At 46.4% G+C, this 22,961-nt stretch overlaps 2 protein-coding genes and 1 long non-coding RNA gene across 10 annotated transcripts in view; 1 reads left to right on the forward strand and 2 right to left on the reverse strand.

Annotated features, from left to right (window-relative positions):
- Positions 1-2,014: 2,014 nt before the first annotated feature.
- On the reverse strand, positions 2,015-4,743 carry LOC137220649 (signal transducing adapter molecule 1-like). Its single transcript, XM_067730052.1, is given in 5 exon segments — positions 2,015-3,198; positions 3,546-3,809; positions 3,951-3,974; positions 3,976-4,259; positions 4,456-4,743. Coding segments are annotated over 5 exon segments (1,602 nt in total). The 5' UTR covers positions 4,583-4,743; the 3' UTR covers positions 2,015-2,295.
- A 1,598-nt stretch (positions 4,744-6,341) lies between these two features.
- LOC137221200 (uncharacterized) lies at positions 6,342-15,907 on the reverse strand. Its single transcript, XR_010941921.1, has 3 exons — positions 15,642-15,907; positions 9,494-9,657; positions 6,342-7,017 (listed from the first exon to the last, which is right to left on the reverse strand). It is a non-coding gene; the product is annotated as an uncharacterized lncRNA (long non-coding RNA).
- The window catches only part of RAI14 (retinoic acid induced 14), a 147,826-nt gene continuing 138,491 nt past the window's right edge, over positions 13,627-22,961 (forward strand). For 2 of the 8 annotated variants that reach the window (XM_067730488.1, XM_067730493.1), the window contains exon 1: positions 14,342-14,501. The gene's annotated coding sequence lies outside the window, so the exon portion shown is untranslated. Of the gene's footprint in view, positions 13,751-14,340; positions 14,502-14,742; positions 14,768-15,412; positions 15,678-22,961 lie in introns of those variants that run through there. The other 6 variants (XM_067730490.1, XM_067730494.1, XM_067730495.1 and 3 more) reach the window with 6 other exon arrangements.

The raw sequence follows: 22,961 nt of genomic DNA on the forward strand, positions 1-22,961 counted from the left end.
TCCTTTTGTCATTTTGTTTTGTTTTTAGTTTTCTAAAGGTTCATTATGATGCTTGTAGTAATGGGTTCATTTTTATTTATCTTGCTTCAGATTTGATATATTTCTCCAATCTAAGAATTCAGGTCTCTCACCAATTCAGGCTTTTCATTATTGTTTTGAATATTGCCTTTCTTCCATTTGTCTATTGTCTCCTTCTGGAACTCCAGCTAGATATATTTTGAACATCTGTTTTTTTCCTCCACATCTCTTAGCCTCAATTTCATAGTTTCCATGTCTTTCTCTCTCTGTACAGCATTATGAAGTGATTCTTCATCCCTCTCTTCCAGTTTAGTAATTCTCTTTAGCTGTGATATACCTGTCATTTAATCCACCCATTACATTTTAAATTTCAATCATTATATTTTACATTTCTAGAAATTCTATTTGGTTCTTTTCAAAACTGCCCATTTATCCTTTTTTTTAAATTTGAAATTAACATTAATTTACTTTTTATAAGCATTTTATTTTTAAAAATTTTTATTGGAATATAGTGGCTTTACAATGTTGTGTGTTAGTTTCTCCTGTACATCAAAATGAATCAGCTATACGTATACATATATGCCCTCTTTTTTGGACTTCCTTCCCATTTAGGTCACCACAGTGCCCATTTATTCTTGATGGTCTTTTGTTCAATTCTTATGGTTACAATTCCCTCTGTTACTTCATAAATATGTTAAGCACACTTATTTTACATTTTGTATTAGATAATCCTATGCCCAAAGTTCTTGCAGGCTAATTCTGTTCTCCATTGTTTCTGCTGAGCCCAGTTTGTGGTGGCTCTTTTTTCATGTGTCTCTTATTTTTACTGTCAGTTCAAATAAGGCTCCTCTTAAATGTAAGAATCCTGAAGACTCTGGGTTGAAGCTGCGTCCCTCCTAATACCAGGTGCCTTGGGGTGTTATGAACTAGATGTATTCTTTAAATAATTTTTCTACCTGGAGTTTCCTGGACCATGCAAGTAGAGTAAATACTAAATCACCATGATGTCAGGCTTGGGATTATAAATTCACAGCCAAGACCTACTTTGTTTTCATTTTTCATGCCTTTTACCAAGGCTGAAATAAAGACATTTCCTGGTTGGCTTTCTTTCTGCTAGAGGATGGATTTTTTTTCCCTAACCCAACTTTTGACTTGAGAATGTAGATGTTTGAGACCCTAGCTTTCTCCAGGGTCTCAGTTCTCATCCCAACAGGCCTGTAGTCCCCCCACAGAGAACCAAGCTCCCTGGATCAGCAGATGCCCCAAGCAGCCCCATTCTTCAGGGTCTGCTAGCCACTCTGGTTTCAACTTTTTTTCTTGCTGCCTGTGAATCTCACTTTCTTACAAGTTTAACTGTGCTTTTTAAACCAAATGCTTGGTGTATAGTACCCGGTGTTTCTACGTGTTTGTAGGGAAATTTTTTTCAGAATTTCCCATCAGCCATGTTGCTGGAGGCCAGAGTCCATTCCCCAGCTCTGTAAGCTGGGGCTTCCGCAACCACCTAGGCCTTTCTCAGTTATGCCTGAAGAAATTGTGCTCTTGCTTCAGTTTAGTGGGACGGAGTGCCCTTATCCTTTGGGTGTCTATGAGATTCCAATAATCCATGGAAATATTGTAGTGTAGCAAACAGATCAAGGGGTCAGGCCTCAGAGAACTGGGGCTCTAGCTTTTTTTTTTTTTTTTTACTCCAAGGAAGGTTCAATTTAATGGGAAACTGCAACATGGACAACATAATGCCTTCACGTACATATGCTACAATTTTGTTCTCTTGCGGTTTAAAGAGACAGTGTAATTATCTTAAATTTACACAAAACATTATGAAACATGGTAGTTGTTCATGATTAAAATAAAGCAGCAATGTCAATTAAGTTAACAGTGTTAAATATATTCACATGATCACCACTGTAATTCAAAGTGGCCACGAGAGAAGTTACACAGCGATCTATGCACACAACATCTGCCACAACGGTGCTTGCCAGTCTGACTGCTTTGCAGACCAGGTAATTTTACGAGACAAATAATCTTGCATTGATTCTTTCATATGTTGAAAGCAATTAAATGTTGTAAGTAGTTTCATTCCTCTGGGGGAGGGGGAGGGGAGGGCCTCTAAAAAGTCAGTGCAAATTGAAGAGAGGTCTCCCTTCTTGAATATTGGAACTTGTTGACCAAGATACGATTCCTATAAGCTGAGGATAAACAAATCTTAAGATATCAAAGAATCTCATAACATTGTCATCAGCGTTTAGCAGATACTTGCCATAAAGAGGAATCCCAGTCCTATAGCAGGGCCTTCTGAGAGTACGGCTGCTGGGGCGGAGGTGGCTGATAGCTGCCTCTGGGCTGGGGCAGCGCTGATGTGAAAGTATAGTTCGGCACCTGGGACAGGCTGGTCCCCGCGTTCTGGCATATCATGACGACGGGGGCGGCAGCGGCGGCAGGAGGACTGTCCACTGAAGCCTGGCTGGGCTACGTGCTCCCTTGAACAGAACTGCCCGTTGTGTTGAGGTAGGAAGCCTGGGCCTGCTGACTAGGAAGGGCCGGGCTCGCGGGCAGTGGCACTGTTCCTTGGCTGAGAGAAGACAGCTGCAGGGGAAGGCTGTAGCTCTGGAGCTGGCCCATCTGTGCGTTCCCTGTGACCGGGTAAGCTCCACGCTGAGGAGGGCCTGGGTACACCTGAGGACCAGAAACACCAGGTGACTGAATATAATACTGCTGATTCTGTAATTTTGCACACATGGAATACCTTGGATCTTCATTCCTTAACTTGGTATACAAGGACAGGGCCTCCATCACTTTAACATTGAGTTCTGAGAGCTCTGAATGTTCTCTATCAGTATCTTCCAGCTTCTCATCAATGAGAGGTCCCATCTGGTGACACATGGCTTCAAGATGAAGGAACTCTGGCAGATCTGGTTGATCATCACTGGGATCCGTACTTTGCAACATCTGCAGCAATTGGCCCATTTTATCTTCATCCATGTAGGCTTGTTCTGGCTCTGGTTCTATCGTTTCTACCTGAACATCATCACTAAATTGTACCATCTTCTCCGTTTTAATCATTTCTGGTTCAGCAGTGAGATCTGCAGTCACAAAATTAGAGGGGAATAACCCCAGGCCTTGATGGGTTTCACCTTTCCACCAGTTGGGGTCACTGTCATCAAGAACTGTAACAGGGCTTCGCTGGTGGTGCAGTGGTTAAGAATCCGCCTGCCAATGCAGGGTTCGAGCCCTGGTCTGGGAAGATCCCACATGCCGCGGAGCAAATAAGCCCGTGCACCACAACTACTGAGCCTGCGCTCTAGAGCCTGTGAGCCACAACTACTGATCCCGCGTGCCACAACTACTGAAGCCTGCGCACCTAGAGCCCGTGCTCCACAACAAGAGAAGCCACCGCAACGAGAAGCCCGCCCACTGCAACGAACAGTAACCCCCACTCACCGCAACCAGAGAAAGCCCACACACAGCAACGAAGACCCAACGCACCCAAAAATAAAAAAATTTAAATTAAATTAAAAAAAAAAAAGAACTGTAGCAATTTCTCCTACTCTAAAAGTAAGTTCAACATCTTCAGCAGCTTCCAAGTCGTATACAGCACGAACTTTTTGGCCTTCGTGTTGGTGGTTAGTTAAGAGATTAGATGTGCTTGGATACAAACTGGAAAGGGTGGTTGACTGCTGCCTTTGTTCCTTCAGTGACAACTCAATGGCTTTCGCTAGATCTTCTTTTTTGTTAGCCACAGTACCAGGATCTTTGGCTACAAGAGCTGGGCTTGCTTTTGCTTGTTCCGCAGCCTCAAACGGAAGGCAGGATCGTGTAGTGGAAGGAACACTGGACCGAGAGTCAGGAGGCCTGTGTCCTAGTTCCAGCTCTGTCAACTACTAGCTGTGGCCCTGGGCAAGTCACTTAGCCATTCTGGGTCTCAGTATCCTCACCTGACAGCCAATAGCTGGAAACGTTAACACCTTGTTCCTTAAGGTTATTAACCATTGCTGAGAGTCGACTAAGCTGTGGATGATTCTTAAATTCATCCATCCATTCAACCATAAGAGCCTTTAATTTTTCCCACACTTCAGGGTGACACTTGTTTAATCCATTGCTTACTTCACTAGCAAAATCTCTTGAACGTACTTCTAAGTGAAACATGTTGCCACAATTTGGTACACATACTCCTAGAAAAGTCAGAGCCTGCATAGCAACATGAGGATCTTTATGGTTCACCCTCCTCATAATAGACCGTAGGTCTGCATGGTGTCCACTGAGGTCAGCTGCCCACAAGGCTGGACGAAAAGCGACTGAGAGCTCTACGTTAAAGGGCTCCCAGAGCTCACACAGCTGTCAGAGCTCATACCAAAGTGGCCAGTCCTTGCAGCAGAGAGTTTAGGCCTTGGTGATGGGGCTACACCATCCCCAAAGACTATTCTAAATCCATCCAATAACCACCAGTGCGAGACTGGCCGGCTTTATCACAGCTATCCAAAATGAGGCCCCAGTCCTCAGCAGTATTCATCTCACCAGTTGCTTTCTCGACATCCTGATCGAAGGGATTGGTAGCAAAGAGAGGCATCTCCACTGCGTGCTGAGGTGTCCTCAGGGACTCCCCGTCGACACCAAGGGAGTCAGGGTGCGACCGAGGAAGGAAGGGTCCTCAGGCAAAAACAGCGACCGAGACGGACTCTCCGGGCTCCGCGGCAGCTCGTCCTCTCCCCGAGCCCCAGCTACCGCGGTGGCGGCAAGCGCGGAGGAGCGGGGGCTCCAGCTTTGAGTCTGCTCCTTAGACAAATCCCTAAAACTCTGTGTAACTTAGTTTTTTTTTTTTTTTTTTTTTTGCGGTACGCGGGCTGTACCCGGTATGCGGGTACTCTCAACCACTGCGCCACCAACTCAGTTTTTTTATTGCACAATAGGACAGTAATTATTGCCTTACTTATTTTTTATAATGGGGGGGGTAAAAAATGTGACAAGTGGGTGTAAAAATCCTTTGTTAACTCTAAAGAGTGGTATCGATGCCAGCCACTGTGTAGCTAAGAGATAGTATCAGGCTCCGCTTTGCAAAGAGAATGAACTTTGCTCCATACGCCTCCCGGGGCGGGGCGTCGGGGGGATCTGCCTGAGGAAGGTATCCAGATTCATTTGCAAGGATTAAAAATGTACTTTTCTGGGGAACTAGCACATAGCGTATACTACCAGGATCTTCCTTCTGCGTATAAACAACATAAAACCACAGCAAAAAGCAAGGGTTGGGGCTTCCCTGGTGGCGCAGTGGTTGAGAGTCTGCCTGCCGATGCAGGGGACGCGGGTTCGTGCCCCGGTCCGCGAAGATCCCACATACCAGGGAGCGGCTGGGCCCGTGAACCATGGCCGCTGAGCCTGCGCTTCTGGAGCCTGTGCTCCGCAACGGGAGAGGCCACAACAGTGAGAGACTCGTGTACCGCAAAAAAAAAAAAAAGCAAGGGTTGAAGAAAAAACCACACACAAACTCTTAAAATACAAATTGTGTATTTTCGCACCTTAGGAGATCAGCCTGTCCAAATATTTGTGTTCATTCAGTTCCATTGATTTTGCACCATCTGACTCTTCTGAGTTTCTTCAAGCTCTTTAACGATGGTCTGAACTCCTCAGGCCGGATTCATTAGAAAAACACCTTCATCACTCTATCCTGTTGCACTTGCCCATCAATCTCACCTTGACTGGGGAGCCTGCTCTGGATATCTCTAAGCTCCCTCTTTTGCTACTGCGTCTGTATCTTTTATCAGTGACCTGTCCCTTTGGAAAGGGCAGTGATCTTCTGTCTCTCCCACAGATGCGCCGAGGGTACCCCTGCCTCCACTTCCACTATGTTTGTCTGCCTCCCTATGTTACAACCCAAAAGGGTTTGTTTTGGTTTTTTCCCTCTAAGGTTTTTAAAGCTTGGTTACAAGGTGTGGGGCTTGGTTCTTCAGACCAGCATCAGGGCTGGGAAATTGTTAAAAAGGCAGAATTTCAAGCCTTTCTTCAGATCTACTGAATCAGAACCTACTTTTTCAAGAGATCTCAGGGGATTCAGATGCACATTAAAGTTTGAAAACCAGGGCTTCCCTGGTGGCGCAGCGGTTAAGAATCCGTCTGCCAATGCAAGGGACACGGGTTCGAGCCCTGGGCTAGGAAGATCCCACATGCCGCGGAGCAACCAAGCCCGTGCGCAACAACTACGAGCCTGCGCTCTAGGACCTGCGAGCCACAAGTACTGAAGCCCACACGCCTAGAGCCCATGCTCCTCAACAAGAGAAGCCACCGCAATGAGAAGCCCGCGCACTGCAACAAAGAGTAGCCCCGGCTCACCGCAACTAGAGAAAGCCCACATGCAGCAATGAAGACACAATGCAGCCAAAAAAAATAAAAGAAAGAAAGAAAATAAATAAAGAAAAATTTTTTAAAAGTTTGAAAGCACTGTTTTAAAAATCGTCATACTGAAAGAACATTTTTAAACCAATAATTTGCAAATGTATTGTGTGTAAGAGTCCCTTGGGATGCTCCTTAAACATGCAGATTTTCTGATCCACCCAATGGAGAACTGAGTCAGTATTTCTGTGGACTAGTGCAGAGGCCACACTTGGAGAAACTCACTTTCAAACAGAAAAAGTAGAGCATCTTCACTGTGCTTTTCATCAGTGGAAGGTGTTTCTAGCATGTTAGGGTGATTCGCTTCTGACACACTTGCCGAGGTATAAGGGCAGTCAATTTCGGGTTTTTTTCCCTTTCAGAAACCTCCTAGATTCCTTCATCGAGGCTCCTAGGTGTTCAGACTTCTTCCTCAAGTTTTCCCAGGGGCAACTGTAGCCACCCCAACTTTACCTGGCTCACGTGTGCTTTCACCTCTGCTTTCCGCAGTGTGTACTTGGGGAAGAGGGGCCCAGCGTGCGTTAGACCACCTGCCCAGAAAGCAAGTGAGCATCTCCTCAGTACAGTCCGTCCGCCTTGACTCTGACGGGCAGGGATATGTCACTCTTCTCTCTGCACCTGCTACCGGAGAGGATGAAAGATAATGGTATTTAAAACACGGGGGAAATCTCTTTTAAATGGCTGTTTTATTAGATCCCTGTCACTTGATTTCCTCCCATCTTACTGAAGCCAGAATGTGCTCACAAACCCCTGTCCAAGCTGAATATTCAGGTTGGGTTCAAATTCCAGCCCTGGTGTTTTCTTACTAGGTGACCTTCAGCAACTTTCTTAAGCTTCCCTGATCTAGTTCCTCACCTCTAAATGGAAATAATAAGAGCATGTACCCCAGAAGGTTGTTGTGAGGATTTTCAGAGTTAATGCTTGCCAAATATTGTTCTACGCTTGCTGCAAAATAAGCATTGCTAAATTTTAACATATTATCAAAAAAGATGCTTTGGCAGAGATAGCTAGATGCCTACCTACGGTGGACTGGTACTTTGCTCGTCCCCTGTGAACCCTGCTTCCTGGATTTTATGCCTTTGTGTAATTGCTTCCCACTTTGACTTTGGATTCGGCCAGGCCATGAGCTTTGGCCAATGGGACCATGGCAAGCATGGTGTAAGTGGAGGCTTGATAAGCACTTGCACACTGAGGTGCATGCCCTCAGAACGTTCCTTCTTGGAACCCAGCCACCAGTCCATGAGGAAGCCCAAGACACCACGTGAAGGAGAACCAATGTCTCAGCCAACAATCCCTAGCTGACCTCCAGCCAGGAACCAACACTAACCACCAGCTCTAGGAGTGAGACCATTTCAGGTTATTTGGCCATTCCAGAACCACCTGGTCAACCCACAGAATCATGAGAAATAATAGATAATATTGTTGTTGCTGGTTTTTTTTCCTCTTTTTTTAAAAAATTATTTATTTATTTATTTATTGGCTGTATTGGTTCTTCCTTGCTGCGTGTGGGCTTTTCCCTAGTTGCAGCGAGCAGGAGCCACTCCCTGCTGCGGTGCATGGGCTCCCCACCGCGGTGGCCCCCTTGCTGCAGAACACGGACTCCAGGTGCACAGGCTTCAGTAGTTTGCAGCATGTGGGCTCAGCAGCTGTGGCTCACGGGCTTTGTTGCTCCGTGGCATGTGGGATCTTCCCGGACCAGGTCTCAAACCCGTGTCCCCTGCATTGGCACGCGGACTCCCAACCACTATGCCACCAGGGAAGCCCCTGTTGTTGCTGTTTTAAGCCACTAAGTTTTGAGGTCGTTTGTTTCACAGCAACAGATAAACCCAATATCCATTCTCCCCGTTTCCACATTAGCAGAACCCCAATTTTATTTCATGTACAACGTACCCAGCAAAAAAGTCTGTATTTCCTTCCCTTCCTTTCAGAGGGGGCTGGCCATGTGACACAGTTTTGACCAATAAAATTAAGAAGTTGAGTGGGGCTTTCAGAAGATCTCCCTAAGAGGGGTAGGCCACACTGGCTGTCCACTCTTCCCCTTCTGCCTGCCTGGAACACAGAATGGATGCTATAGGCAGGTAAGCTGTCTTCTGACAATGAGGGGAAAATCTAGAGAATCACAGAGACCTCAGACCTGACAGCCTTGAGCCACTGATCTAAATAAAGCAACTTTTCAGAATATGAGAAAAACAAGCCCCTATTTTGTTAAAGCCACTGTTACCTCCTAACAGTCCCTGTTATCACTGTAACAGGCAGCTGATTCCAACGCTCATGATGTTTCAATCACATTATTTACTAGCACGGAGGCTGCGTAGTATAGTCGTCTTCAGTCCAGGCTGCACTCTAGAATTGGAATCTCTGTGGGTGGAGGTGAGTTTACTTGTATTTTGGTTCCCATAGCACACTGCTTCATAATAGTTCAGCAGAATAGTACGCCTTGCGTTTTCAAGGGTACAGCTTGCCTGGCAACATGGCTTGGCAAAACCACAGAATAGTGCTGAGGAGCTAGAAAGCAACATGAAGGCCTTTGCTGTTTTCTTTTCATGACTCTTTGTCCATGTATGCCTAAGATCATCTCTTCAAATAGGTTGGAGGTCAAGGACATCTCATATTTCTTTTTACTATGTGTGCTCAATGCTGTACCTTACATATTAGCCAGTAATTTTCCATAAAGATTTAGCAAATTGTGCCCTAGGAGTGTTTAAACTATATCCTATGACCATTTTTATGTTAATTTGTTTGTTTGTTTGTTTGCGGTACGCGGGCCTCTCACTGTTGTGGCCTCTCCCGTTGCGGAGCACAGGCTCCGGACGCGCAGGCTCAGCGGCCATGGCTCACGGGCGCAGCCGCTCCGCGACATATGGGATCTTCCCAGACCGGGGCACGAACCCGTGTCCCCTGCATCGGCAGGCGGACTCTCAACCACTGTGCCACCAGGGAAGCCCACTCTCAGCCTTTTGATAACCAACCCCCTCCTTGATGTTTGTGAGCTCCTCACAATGCCCTCCTCCACTGCCTCAATGGCAGATACTTTCTGGAATTTCTGACACGCACAGCAGAACAACCAATGTGGCACATGGATCGCTCTTTGGATTACCTTAAAATGCTCTTTCCAAGAAAGGAGAGGCCAAGAAGATTGAGCTTTTGGTATTTGTTCCAAGGTGATGACACCTGGGTTCTCATCTTCTCTTATCCAGTCCTCTGCCAGAACAGGGAGAAGTAGTGAGATCAATGTGAGAGTTGTTTTTAAACAGAGGTGGCCTGAAAGCAATATGACATGGTGGTTACGAGGACCTCTCTGGAGTCGGGCATCCCACACCTCCATTCTTGGCTCCATTCTTTCTGGTTCTAGGATTTGGACAAGTTGCTGGATCTATTTAAAGCTCAGTTTCTGCACTCTAAAAACAGGATAATACTCTGTCCAAGTTGCTGTGCGAAGTAAGGAAAACGGCATCTACTAAATCCTCTATCCATACTTAGCTCTTGAGCAGACAGTGGTGCACAGCAGTTAAGAGTGAAGGCTCGAGAGCTGGACTGCCCTGGTTTGAATCCCAACACTACTACTTCCCAGCTGTGTGACTTTGGGCAAGTTACTTAATCTCTCTGTGCCCCAGTTCCCTCATGTGCCCAACGGGGATGATAATGGTACTTATAGGTTTGACGTAAGGATTAATTTGACCTAACATCAGGTGGGCCTGACATCTCAGTTTGCTCAGGATAGTTGCAGTTTATGCCTTTTGTCCGGTATCCTGGCTGGTTCAGCATTCGCCTGCCCTACTTCACTCTCAGAAGTGTCACAGGTTGTAAAATTAAGTATATATCGCTTAGAAGAGTGCCTGGTACACAGTAGGCGCTAAATGTGTGTTAGCTGCTGATATCAGCCCCCATAGCAGTGCTATGCAATAGAAATACAATGTAAGCCAGATAGTAACTTGTCAATTTTCTACTTAGCTACATTTTAAAAAGCAAAAAGAAATAACTGAAATTAGTGTCTATAATATATTTAACCTAATATATCCAAAATATCAGCATTTCAATGTGCAATCAGTGTAAAAATTATTTGTGAGATATTTTTCTTTGTTAGTCTTTGAAATTTGGTGCGTATTTTGCATTTGTTGCACATCTCAGTTTGGACTAGTGACATTTCACATGCCCAGTAGCCTAGTAGAGTAGTGACATTTCAGGTGTTCACACGTGGCTAGTGGCTGCCATACTGGACAGCGCAGTTCTGCAGACTTTCCATTCCTCATTGGAGATGATGGGCCAGACGGTCTTAAGACCTTCTCAGGTCTGTAGTGTCAAGGTTCAGATGCTTAGCTTCTCTGCCATACTCCTACAATCGGGGCTCTGATGCAGGGCTGCGGAATGTATTTTTACTAAACATCTTAGCCTTCCCTCCCCATCGGGTGCCCAAGTCACTGAGAAGGAAAGGGTAGTAACCTACCCTTGGAGAAATTTCTGCTGGCTTCCTGGCAAGTGGAGAAACCATGGGCTAATCAGTGTTTGCACGCTACTTATTTACTATGGTCTTACTCAATTATGAAAAGCAATGCCACACGTATTGATTTCTCCCATGTCACAGTTTCCTCCTATTTGGAAACATCGTCAAGAAAACACAAAAGGTGGTTTTGCTATGAACATTTGGCCTTTTCCCCGTAGACGATCTCTCTCCAAACTTCTGATTGTGTTTTTGTTCCATTCTCTGGACTGGGTCCAACATCACCACATTCCTCTAAATTATGCTGCCTCTAACTAGACCCAGAAATGCAGTCAGATCCTGACCAAACACCAAAGAGTGGAGGGGGACTTTTTGATTCTGGTACTTTTCGGCTATCTCTATCTCCTCCTTCAGGGACAGTTTCTTTTTATCCCAACAAGTCTTAGCTTTGTTTTCTCAAACGTAAGAAGATTTTAATCTGGGGAGAACTGATATTGGTGAGAGATGGAGCAAGAAAGAAGGAATGTAATATTATTTAATTTCAAAAATGAAAATTGAGCCCCACCAATCGATGAATCTCATTTATGGATCCTAAGTACTGGCTAGCAACACTATTAGGACCTGCTAGAACAGACCCTTTGCCATAACATGTGGGGACAACGTTGCATGTGAAGGCTCTTCAAACTAAGAGAATGGTTTTAGGATGTTAGAGGCCATGTAATTCAACGTTCTCTTTTACTGAGTGGGAAAGTGGGCCAGGTGAGATTCAAACACGTGGTGCAGTTCAAAGGGCAAGTGAGTCAAACACAGGGGTCGGGAAACCTGGTCCCCTGGCTCTTATTACTCTTAGTATTGCACATCACACCACAGTTGCTTTGATTTGGGATACTTCTCCTATTGAAATTCAACATGCTGTTGATCCCCAAAAGGTTCTACCAACTTTATGCAGTTTATATGGTCATTTTATCCTTGCTTCCACATCTCAAACCCTTTCACGCGGTTCAGCTCTCCATCCAAGGGTGGTGTTCAATGTATCCTGAACCCAATTAGCACTTTCTAAAAGGCCTGGGCAATAACACCACTTGGTGGTCAAGCATGGGTGTTCAATCCCATACTTGACCACCAATCTCCCTGCAGGTGGCAGAATGTCAGCTGTGGTCCGAGCAGGTGGTTTGAGTTTCAACGGAGGGTGGGAGCTGGTAAAGGGTCTTGGCACAAAGATTAACTATGAATCCTTCCCTCCACAACAATCTCTCACCCAGACTAATGTAGATGGTGGGATTATAAATCAAGGAGAATAGTGGCGGGGTGGTGGTGGTGGGATGAATTGGGAGATTGGGATGGACATATATACACTGATATGTATAAAATGGATAACTAATAAGAACCTGCTGTATAAAAAAATTCTAAAATTAAAAAATAAACAAATAACTAAATTAATTAAGGAGAATAAGCACACAAGCCACCTATGGGAGCCACAGGGCTGACAGGGGCCTACCAGCCCCCAAGCAGGTAGCTGGGACAGGGCCTGGCCATGTAGAAGAAAAAAAAAAAAAAGAAGAAGAAGAGGGACAGGGTTCCTATGAATAAAAGGCTGATGACCCCGCCTTACACAGTTTTGTCTGATATTTTAACTCCTTCAGCTACAGAATACACACATTAAGTTTCCAAAGCAGCACGGTACACCCTGTACCCCGTTCCAATGCCCACCCTGCCAGCTGCCACCGCTTGAATGACACTGACCTGCTGAAAGGGGAACAGAAAACTCACACGTGGCAGTATTGTTCCCGATAAACACCCTACGCCACACCATTCATATGAACTGCAATGAAAAACCGTATTGTGGAAATCGCCAGAACTAAACCAAAAAGTTTACCAGTTCCCGTGTCTTTCAGAGGGTGATTTGAGAGGGATAAAAGACCAGAAGAGGAGTGTACGTCTTGCTTTAAACCCGCTCTTCCTCACTTCTCTAAGGAATCTCTGACCTATGATTTAGGAAGGGAAGACCATGCAACTAGTTACACAGTTTTTGCTCTCTGTTTGATAAGTCACCTGTTACAGCTAAGACAGGCTGTTCCCTTGGCTTGGCCATGGGTGGGGGAGACAGGGGTACAGATGAAGTCTGACCTGGGGTCATGGAGATCTGACCAAGACATTATAAACTGAACTCAGGTTAATTTCAGTTTTGTTGGAATTTAAAAAAAAATCAATTGATTGAGTCGATCTCACCAAAAAAAGGACTCATACCACTCATTTATTCTAGAAAACTTCCTGCCCTGTGCAAAGGACGTAGAGTTAACGGGGGGAACACAGGGGCTTTGGTGATTAAAGACTTTTCTTTTTTTAACATCTTTACTGGAGTATAATTGCTTTACAATGTTGTGTTAGTTTCTGCTGTATAACAACATGAATCAGCTGTATGTATACGTGTATCCCCATATCCCCTCCCTCTTTAGCCTCCCTCCCACCATCCCTATGCCATCCCTCTAGGTTGTCACAAAGCATGGAGCTGATCTCCCTGTGCTATGTGGCTGCTTCCCACTAGCTATCTGTTTTACACTTGGTAGTGTATATATGTCCATGTCACTCTCTCACTTCGTCCCAGTTTACCCTTCCTCCTCCCTATGTCCTCAAGTCCCTTCTCTAAGTCTGCGTCTTTATTCCTGTCCTGCCCTTAGGTTCATCAGAAGACTTTTTAAGCCACAGCTGGTTAACATGATCAAAATGAGTGGCAAAGCCGTCCCAAATTTAACGGGAGGTGGAGAGCTTTGAAATCCTTGGAACTACAGGAGGAGCCCATCACGATTCAAACGCCGGGCTCAGCGGGCTGGGGAAGAGAGAGGAGCTGTCGGCGCCTCCTTTGCATCCCAGACCCTGCGGGGAGGGCGTTCCCCATGGTGCCTCTCAGTTCAGACGGTAGGTTTCTCCTTCCTAACTCTCCGAGCAATACTTAACGCTGGTAGTTTTCTCCTGCCACCTGATGAGCGTTACCGAACATATTCCAACCAACTGGTTCAGTCCAGAGACTACGAGCATGTTCCAGTTTACTTTCTGTTCAGTAATTTTGGAAAATATGACCGATTTGATTCTGGTTAGAAAGCGCTTGGATCAGCGACTTTAAAACACCCCACGACCGCAAACGACTTTGGACGTTAACCAGAAATGCATTACTATTCAGGATCTCATCCGTCCTAAACCCTGGGGTCAGAGCACCGGTGGTTTCCATTAACTTCAGGTGATGATGATGAAAGATCCACGGGGGAGAATCCCACGATCCGTGGAAAACTAAAAGCAAGCCGCGGACGCCCAGGGCGCGCGGGCCGGGAGTACCTCCCGCAGGTCCGGATCACCTGACTCGCGGAATTTGGGGCCGCGCGGGGTGGAAGGGGAGGGGAATGGTTAGCACCTCCCTTCCCGCTCCCGCGGGATCCGGGTCGGCGGGGGCCGGCGCCGGGCGGCCACGTGGTGGTGCTGCCCCCGCCCCGCCCCGCCGGCCCAGTCCGGGAGCCGCGGCGCCCACTGACCCCCGCAGCGGGGGAGGAGGAGGGACCGAGGCGCAGGAAGCTGAGCAGGAAGCGAGCCCGGCGTCCGCGTTTTTCCTGGGGAAGCGGCGGGCGGGGTGGCGCAGCCAGCGGGGCCCGGGAGCCGCCGCCGCCGCCTAGATGGGGTGAGTGCGCGGCGCCGAGAGTCGGGAGGCTCCCCGGAGCGGGCTCGCGGGCTCCGGTCCCCGCCTTTGTGTCTGGGGTTCGGACGAGGGAGGCGGCCAGATAGGCGCGGACGACGCGCCGGCGGAGTGGCTCGGCGGGCTGGCAGCGAGGGTCCCGCCACCAGTCCCTTGTCCCCGCCGGCCGCCCGCTGTCTGCAGAGGGCAGACTGGGAAACACAGGAAGAGGAGGATGGTGGGCGTCAGAGCAGAAAGGGAGGACGAGCCAAGTTAGGAGCGGGGTTTTCTCCTACCGGCCCCCGCGACTCGCAGGCCGGCTGGGGCAGGGGTGGGTGCGGAGGGAGCGCGGGTGGGAATGAATGACCAGTCCCCGGCAGGGCGTTCTGGGTGCCCCGAGTCGGCTCCCCGTCCCACCTGCCTGGCCCGCCTGCGTCTGGCTCCCCCCAGTCCCCGCTTCAGGGCTCGACCCGCCTCCGCGCTGAGCTTGGAGGAGCTGGGGAGGAAGGCGCGAGCGGGAGACTCGGGGGGCTCGGCGACCGAGGGTCCGCTATTGTTCTTTTTCTGACTCCGGGAGCCCTCCGCTGGCCCAAGGGTGCTGGCAGGGCCACTCCGGGCCTGCGACTGACCCCGCTCCCCGTCCTTCCTGTCCGTTTCCCCACCACAGCTCCGAGGAGGGCCGGGAGGAGAGATGCTGGAGTTCGGGCAGCCTTCGGGCAGCTGGGGCTTTGGGAGGAGGCAGGATGTGGAGCCGCGCGCGAGAGGGGCGCCCGCCCGCCATCTATCCCAACCTCTGCCCGGGAGGGTGGGTACCCTCCCTAACCACCCCCCCTTCGCTGCTGGCTCGGGCAGGTTTTTGTGCCTGCGGTTTAGTTTCTGCAGTTTGCAGAGTACATCTGCTAACCCCGGGCTCTCGCTCTCCTTTGAGTTTGGACCTCGTCCCCTGCTTTTGTGGAGGGGGGTGGGCCTCAGGGCCGGGAGAGACAGCAGACGCGGCAGACGGAGCCCAGGGGAAAGTGGAGGCGCTGCAAGTGATCTCCCAGCGCCTGGGCTCTGTAGCCAGGCTTGGGCTTCTCCAAGGAGCCCAGCTCAGCGCAACTTTGTTTCCAGTGATTGGGGCAAATCTGCGGACTTAAGGCCGCTCACCTGAACCAGCGGCTTCCCTTGGCCACAGGCTCACAGGTGACTTAGATGGGTTTCTCTTTTCCTTCCGCGAGAGGAGACTACCGAGCGCCCTGCCAGTTCTCTGGAGAATGTCATCTCAAGACCGTCAGGGCCTGGCAGAGGGAGAAATTGTTTTACTGATCAGTGAGACTTAAAAGAAGCTCATCTTAGCGAGGAGCGTCTCACCTCCTTGAGGTCTGAGCAAAGTTGGAAAAGAGAGAGTGTATCACAGGGAGGCTGGATTTTGATTGCTCTGTCCCCAGCCTGCAGAGTCGTTTACAGGTGTGGCTGGGAATTTTATTACTGATGGATGTAATCAGATCATCCTTTCTTAATGATGCTTACTTAACCAGTGTCATATTTTTTCCCTTCCGCTTGTAAGATAATAGATTTTATGTGAGGAAATGTATCCAGTTCTTGTAATTTTTAACCAGTGCTTGCAGAACTTGGATTGGGAGAGGTGCTCCCATTCTGGGCTGTCTCCATTCATCGAAATGCTTCAGTAATGAATGTATTGTATCATTTACACTCCTTAGATGTGTTTTTATGGCTTTTTGGGGGGGGGGTAGGGAGGGAGGGTTATAACCCTGTTGAAAAATCTTATTACTGTTATCTGTGAAATTGAAATAAAGTAATGGATGCTGGGCCTTGGAGATTCAATGGGGACGTGATGTAGTGCCCCTGTCTGCTAGTAGTGTATCTGACAATGAAGTTCTGTCTCCAGACTGCCACTTCTATAGCATCTTTGAGGCCGGCACACCTAGTATCACTCACCTTTTAAAGGTGAAGAACCTGAGCTTTGCAAGTTCGGGGAACTCGGCCTTGGAGTCACTGGAATGTGATGAAGGAGCTTTGTCTGTCTCTCTGTTCCTTCCTTCTAGCCTTCCTCTTTTTCCAAATAAAAGTATGAAAAATCTCAAACGTACCTAAAGAGAACATAGTAAGGCTTCCATTTTTCCACGACTTATGTTTGAGTTGCTAATCTTTCCATATTTGCTTCATACCCCCCCACACCTGCCCCTTAAAAATAAACTGTAACTGAAATATTTTATCCATCCTTCCTCCTCTGCCTCCATCCTCAGGTAACCACTAACGTGAAGTCAGTGTACACAGTGCCCAGAGGTGTTTGGTACTTCGGTATTACATATCCGCAAACTGTATCTGCGAGCTTGTGTGTTTAACATTTTATTTAAATGGCATAATTCTATATACACACGGCTTGCATTTTTAAATTTGTCATTATGTGTTTGAGGTACATGTAGATCTTATTTACTTTAGCTGCTACAGAGAACTCTAGTGTAGGAATAAATTATAGCATACGCTTTTCCTCACCAAGAGAAAATTTGAGTTTCCACTTTTTCACTGTTATACTTTTTCTTCAGAGGACAGTTGATCTTTCCCACTTTTTTTACTGTAACAGTGCTGCAGTCAACATCTGAGGCATGTTCCCTTGAGTAGTTTCTTTGTTACACACCTATACATTTGATTGCTGGGTAGTGAGATCTAGGTAATGATGCATTTATTATTTCTTCCTCAGCAATATGTAGGGTGTATGTAGGGTCTCTCCTGGTTATTTGCTGAATGAAAAGTGAAATTGATCCATTTTTAGCTCTAAGAGTGTTAGTTGGCTGGATTCTTTAGTTTTTTCAATTAAAAAAAAATAAGAGTGCCTCTTAATTATAAAGTTGGAGCATCAGACAGAAGTGTGGTGCTGAGTTTGGGATACGTGTGCTGAAGCCTTTTCTTGGCCAGTCACTGGTGGTGTAACCCTGGGTTACTCACTCTACCTTCTCGTCCTCATTTCTTCAGACTTGGAAAGATTAAGGGGCTTGAGTATGCATGTACAAAGGCACATTCCTGCTCTAAGTGTGTATGAAAATATGGCTGTGTTCATGACATTTTGCCCTGAATCGTAACCTCTTAATCTGGAAGCAGTTCAAGGCATTTAAACCCATTGGTTTCCTCATTATTCCTTCAAATTACCAGGCACACTCCTGTCTCAGAGCCATCGCGTTTACTGTTCCCACTCTCTGGACTGCTCTTCCCCTAGATGTCTCCAGGGCTGAGGCCCTCAACCCCTTAGCTCTTCACTTAGACATCACCTTCTCAGCCCATCTTCCCTGGCCGCCCCCTTCCAGCATGTCCTGCTGCTCTTTTCTCCTTTATTTGTTTGTTTATTTATTCATCCATTTACTTATTTATTTTTGACCAGGGGTCGAACCCGGGCCCCCAACAGTGAAAGCACCAGTCCCTAGCCACTGGACACGGAGAGTTCCCTTTTCTCCTTTATTTTCTTCCACGGCACTTAATTGCCTTCAAACTTGCCAGAAGTTTGTATTAGTTTGGTTCATATCAGTAGTCTGTCTGTCCTTACTAGAATATGTGCTCCAGGAAGACCTTAGGGGTTTTGTCTCTTTTTGTTTACTGTTGAATCCCTAGTGTCTAGAACATTGTTGACGTACCGTAAGTACTCACATGTTTGTTGAATGAAAGAATTTCATGCTTTTTTGTTGTGATTTTTCTACTTAGAATTTCTCTTAGCACATATCGGATATCCTAAGTGGCGCTGGCTGTTCTCCCAGCTGTATTTGAGTGCCCCAGATGTCGTATTTACAGGTTGCATCAGGATAAAAACACAGGTTCTTATACACAAAGCACTTCATTTAAGTCTGTGTGATCTATCCCACAAAGCACTTGTGTCTTCATATTTTTCTGCAGCATTTACCTAAACCTGAATTCAAAAGAAAACATAAGTAACACGATGCTCAGAAGCACACCCATCTTTCCTTTTCTTGGTACCTTCGCTTTCCCACATTTTAAATGTGGAAGATGTATAACCAAGTGATGTTCCCCCTCCATTCCATACAGGATCCAAACAGACTAGAAACGGTCTCGAGTAACACCCACCACACTGAATTTCTAAGAATAGAAAGTGCATTTCTCAGGATTGTTGCAGAGGGTTTACTCATCATTGCTCTGATTTTGTGCATTCATCCTGAGGTGTTGTTTTCTTTTTTCTGTGGTTGAGGGGAACGGTGACCTTAATCTGAAGATCCAGGAGAAACCAGTATATATAGTAGTGTACCCAGAAATACTTAAAAAACTGTCACATCATAAAATCCTTAACTCGTGGTACTGAAAACATTCACTGTTAGTGCCGTGCATTATTTTGCTAAAAGCCAACTGGATTTCCTCTACGTAGGAGAAATGATGAATATAGGAGTTGACAAAGCAAAGCTAAATATATCAAAGGCCTCTTGGGTATGTTTTAAATAGGTGATAGGGAAAAGGATTCTAGATTTTTTTCCCCCATTATTTATTTATATAGGTATATGATACTGATGGTATCTTTTTAAAAAAATCATTAAGATGCTGCATGATCTAGAGATTATTTCTTTTTGTTTTATTGCTACCCACGAGCTGAAAAGTGTTGGTTTAATGAAAGAGAAATGTTGTTAATCAAACCTCAGTTTCCCAACTCTAGCCATCTACAATGAACAGACTGCTCTAGCCTTTGATATCAGACTCACTGGTTATTAGTCAATTTAGTCAATATTTTAATAAGTAACTGTAACTGTACAGACTTAGCCATGTGTTTTAAAACAAAACATTTTTCTCTTTGAAGTATGCCTCATTCTTCATGCTTATATTGTGTCCAGTAGAGTATCTGTCACATAGTAGGTGGTTAACATTGAACTACACACACACCCCCACACACCCCCACACACCCCCACACACCCCCACACACCCCCACCCCCACCCCCACCCACCCAGGGCCATATAGTCCTTCAGGGTGGCCATCAGATATTGAGCTTTCGGAGGCTAGAGGAGAATTTAAACAGTAATCAAAAGGCCGAGGAGTAGAGGTAGTTAGCAAAATGCTAAGGTTGAAGTTCAGAAGATGTAGTTCTTTCTCAGGCAAGTCACATCACCTCTATAAGCCTTGGTTCTCTTGCCTATCGTTAAGAAACCCCTTTCTGCCCTATCCACCCTTTGGAGCAGTTACTGTGTCTTAACTGCTTCACCAGCTGGTTTTGTGTGATGGGTCTCACCTCATTTAACCTTACCTGGGATCTTGTCCAGTTCTTTCTGTAGTAAATGGCATTCACTGGAAATAGTGTCTTGCCTTATAAATTCCACAACCATTGGTCACCCCTGGGTAAGGGGCAACCTTTGGGAGTTCATGACTTATCCACCCCTGCTTCTAAATGAACGGAATCCAGTTGTGAGAAAAGTTGGTTGTAGTCCAAGAAGTTTATTCTACAGTGGAAGAAAATATATACTCTTTTCCTTTATTTTTTTCTTAAATTGACATTTAGTGAACACCAAAGTTTATCATCAAGTAACCAAACGTAAGCAGTTCATCCTCTACTATATCAGTTTCCCTCAAAATCAATTACTACTTTTAAACCTCAATTCAACTTTTCTTATCCCTGATAAGTATTGCAGTTGGTAAGAGCAGTATCAGTATTTTTCTTTTTTTCTTTTTCCTTTGCTTACTAGATGAAGTCAGTTTGCTTAATCCAGAGTGTTTTCTTTTTAAAGAGCTAAATGACTCTAGAATTAACAGCCCAGCAGCATCTCTCTCTCTTCACTTTCACTACATCTGTCCAGTTCCCTTTGCTGGCTGAAGTGACAGAAACCCAGCCAGGAAAAAGAGCTCTGGCAGAGCTCACTGGTGGGGAGTAAAAGGCTGAGCAGCTTCCTTTGCCCTAGGGCAGCACAGAGTCAAGTGTTTTCCTCCAAGAGGAGTTCATCCTGCAAACCGAGGCGGGCCATCTAGCAGTGATTCTTCAATATTTTTGAGTCAAAGATGGACACTTTTGCAAATTGGATGCAGGTGTTGGACCACTTTTCCTAGGGGGAAATTCACTTATATGAAATGATGCTGTACACTTGTAATCCTTGTCAGTTTCAAGAGGCTCATGGAAGTCCCTGTGTGTGAAGCCCAGTTATGAACCTCTTTGGAATCCCCAGGTTAACGCAAGATCTATCAAATGTACCTAGAAAACCTTGTTGCCTTTGTCCTGTTTACCTTTAACAGCCACCGCATAAGGATCAGGAGTGCAATGACAGGGGGTCTGTTTTCTATCATGTGCCACTGTTCCCCAGACCTGATAACCTATCATACACGAGTGAAAAGTAATAATTGTGGGGTTTATACCTTCAGTAGGAAAACCAGTCTCTAGTCGCTATACTAACCAGTCTACATACCACTGACCATTTTTAGGAACTACTTCTATTGGATGCGGTAAGATGCTATTTAGAAGTAATAAAAAGCGAACCTGTCGTATGACTATTTCGCAGAGATGTGATGGATTCTAAGGCTGGGTCATGAGTTCCTCACCCCAGGGGCAGCATTTCTTGGTCTAGCATTGGACCTGTACCGTTCTCTGCTTTCCAGGCGACAGCAGTTTCCTCCCTTTGCTGTTACGGGAGGGAACTGAGATGTCCCTGGGTCCAGCCCACGACACTTCTAAGCTCACGGGGGTCGATCTCTGACTGCTCAGCCGGGTGGGGGGAATATCCTGACTGGCTCTCTGTTCTGTGCTTCTCATCTCGGCCTCCTAGCCTACGGGGCTGCCTCCAAAGGGACTCGAGGAAGTCAGGGCCACGTTTCCTAGTTGGGGAGCTGGCCCTCAGCTGGAAGCCTGCTCTTCTAGAGGAACTCGCCCTTCTGTGGGAGGTAGCAGGTGCTGGGAGAAGGTACTGCCATTGTCGACCACGCTCAGGAACTGTTCTGTCCCTCCATCTTAGGCGACATTCTCCATCTCTTCAGCCAGTAATTGGGCCAAAAGGGACGCGGGCCTACGTGTAACAGGGTGAACGATGCAGGTTCTTTCAACGAGTTAGTTGGTTTAATTGAATCGAGCGCCATCTTTGCTCCAGTCACTTTGCTCCTCGGCTGGCAGCTTCCGGAGGTGCGGGCCGTCTTACGCAGTGTCCGATCCCCCTTGAGCAGCACGTGTTGGTGGAGTCGTTGGGCAGTAGATAGAAGATCCAGGGATGAGCAGCAAGGCCTGCCTTCATGGAGCTTCGAGTTTTAAAGAGGTTAACACATTTTCATTCCACTGGAGCACAAGGCTCCAGTGGTTGGAATGGGATGGTGGCGGGAACACATTTTACAGAGGAGGCTGAGCTCTAGGAAGAGAAATGATCCCTTGGAAAGTGGCACAGTCAGTAAGAGGCAAAGCTAGATGCGAACCTTAGTTCTGCCTGCTCTTGGCACAAGGCTTCTAGATGTTGTCCATTTCTGTTTCTCTCGGGTTTAGACAGTGACCTTGGGAGCCCCACATGGAGCTAATTATAATTGTTTAGCAGTGAAGAAGACTGGTGTAGACTTGGACAAGCTGTGTTGGAGACTAGTGGGGAGTCCTGGGTGGGGCAGATGACATTGAGCAGTGACATGAAGGTTGGAAAAGGAACTGGAACCCGGGCCCCTAGCATCCAGCTGGGCGAGAACCACATAAACAAATCTATGTGTCAAGCTTGTCAGTGAGTTAACGAGTTCTGTGCTGAGCCTCTTCGTTTGATGAGAATGCTCCCATAACTTGACCATCACCTCCTACGAGAGTTGAGCTGCTGGTGACTGACCGCTTTTCAGAAGTGAAACGGAGTGCTAACTTTCAGTGGATGCTTTGACCCATAGTCATTTCACTGGTGGGAGAATCAGCCTGTTCACAGTAGCCTCCTCCCAGCTACCCCAGAGGACGTGGGAACTGGTGAGCCACAAGGCTCATGGACTTGTGGGTTGCTTTTTCTTTCTTCCTTGCCAAAGGCAGCCAGAAGGAAAACACAGTTGACCCCTGAACAGTGAGGGAGGTTAGGGGGATTCCCCCTCCCACCAAGTGGAAAGTCCATGTATCACTTCTGACTCCCCCAGAACTTAACTTCTAATAGCCTACTGTTGACCAGAAGCCTTACTGATAAGGTGAACAGTCGATTAGCACATATTTTGTTATGTATATTAGGTATTGTAGTCTTACAATAAAGTAAGCTAGAAAAAAGAAAGGTTAAGGAAATAGTGTAAGGAAAATACACTTACAATACTGTACTGTATGTATTGATACTGTAACTTTACGTTGTCTGTTTGTATGATGAATTGTCTGTCGGTATCTACATCGGTATTGTCGTATGATACAAAACCCTGTAGATGTTATACGTATTACTAACACTAGACATCAAAAAAGAAAATCTGTGAAAAAATTCATATTTATAGGAAGAAGCAGCAATGTGATTGCTTTATGGTAGCCTAGTGTAGTCGATACAATTGCTTCATGGTAGCGTAGCCTATACACTAAT

The sequence above is a fragment of the Pseudorca crassidens genome, chromosome 3, assembly GCF_039906515.1.
Source record: "Pseudorca crassidens isolate mPseCra1 chromosome 3, mPseCra1.hap1, whole genome shotgun sequence".
NCBI lineage: Eukaryota > Metazoa > Chordata > Mammalia > Artiodactyla > Delphinidae > Pseudorca > Pseudorca crassidens.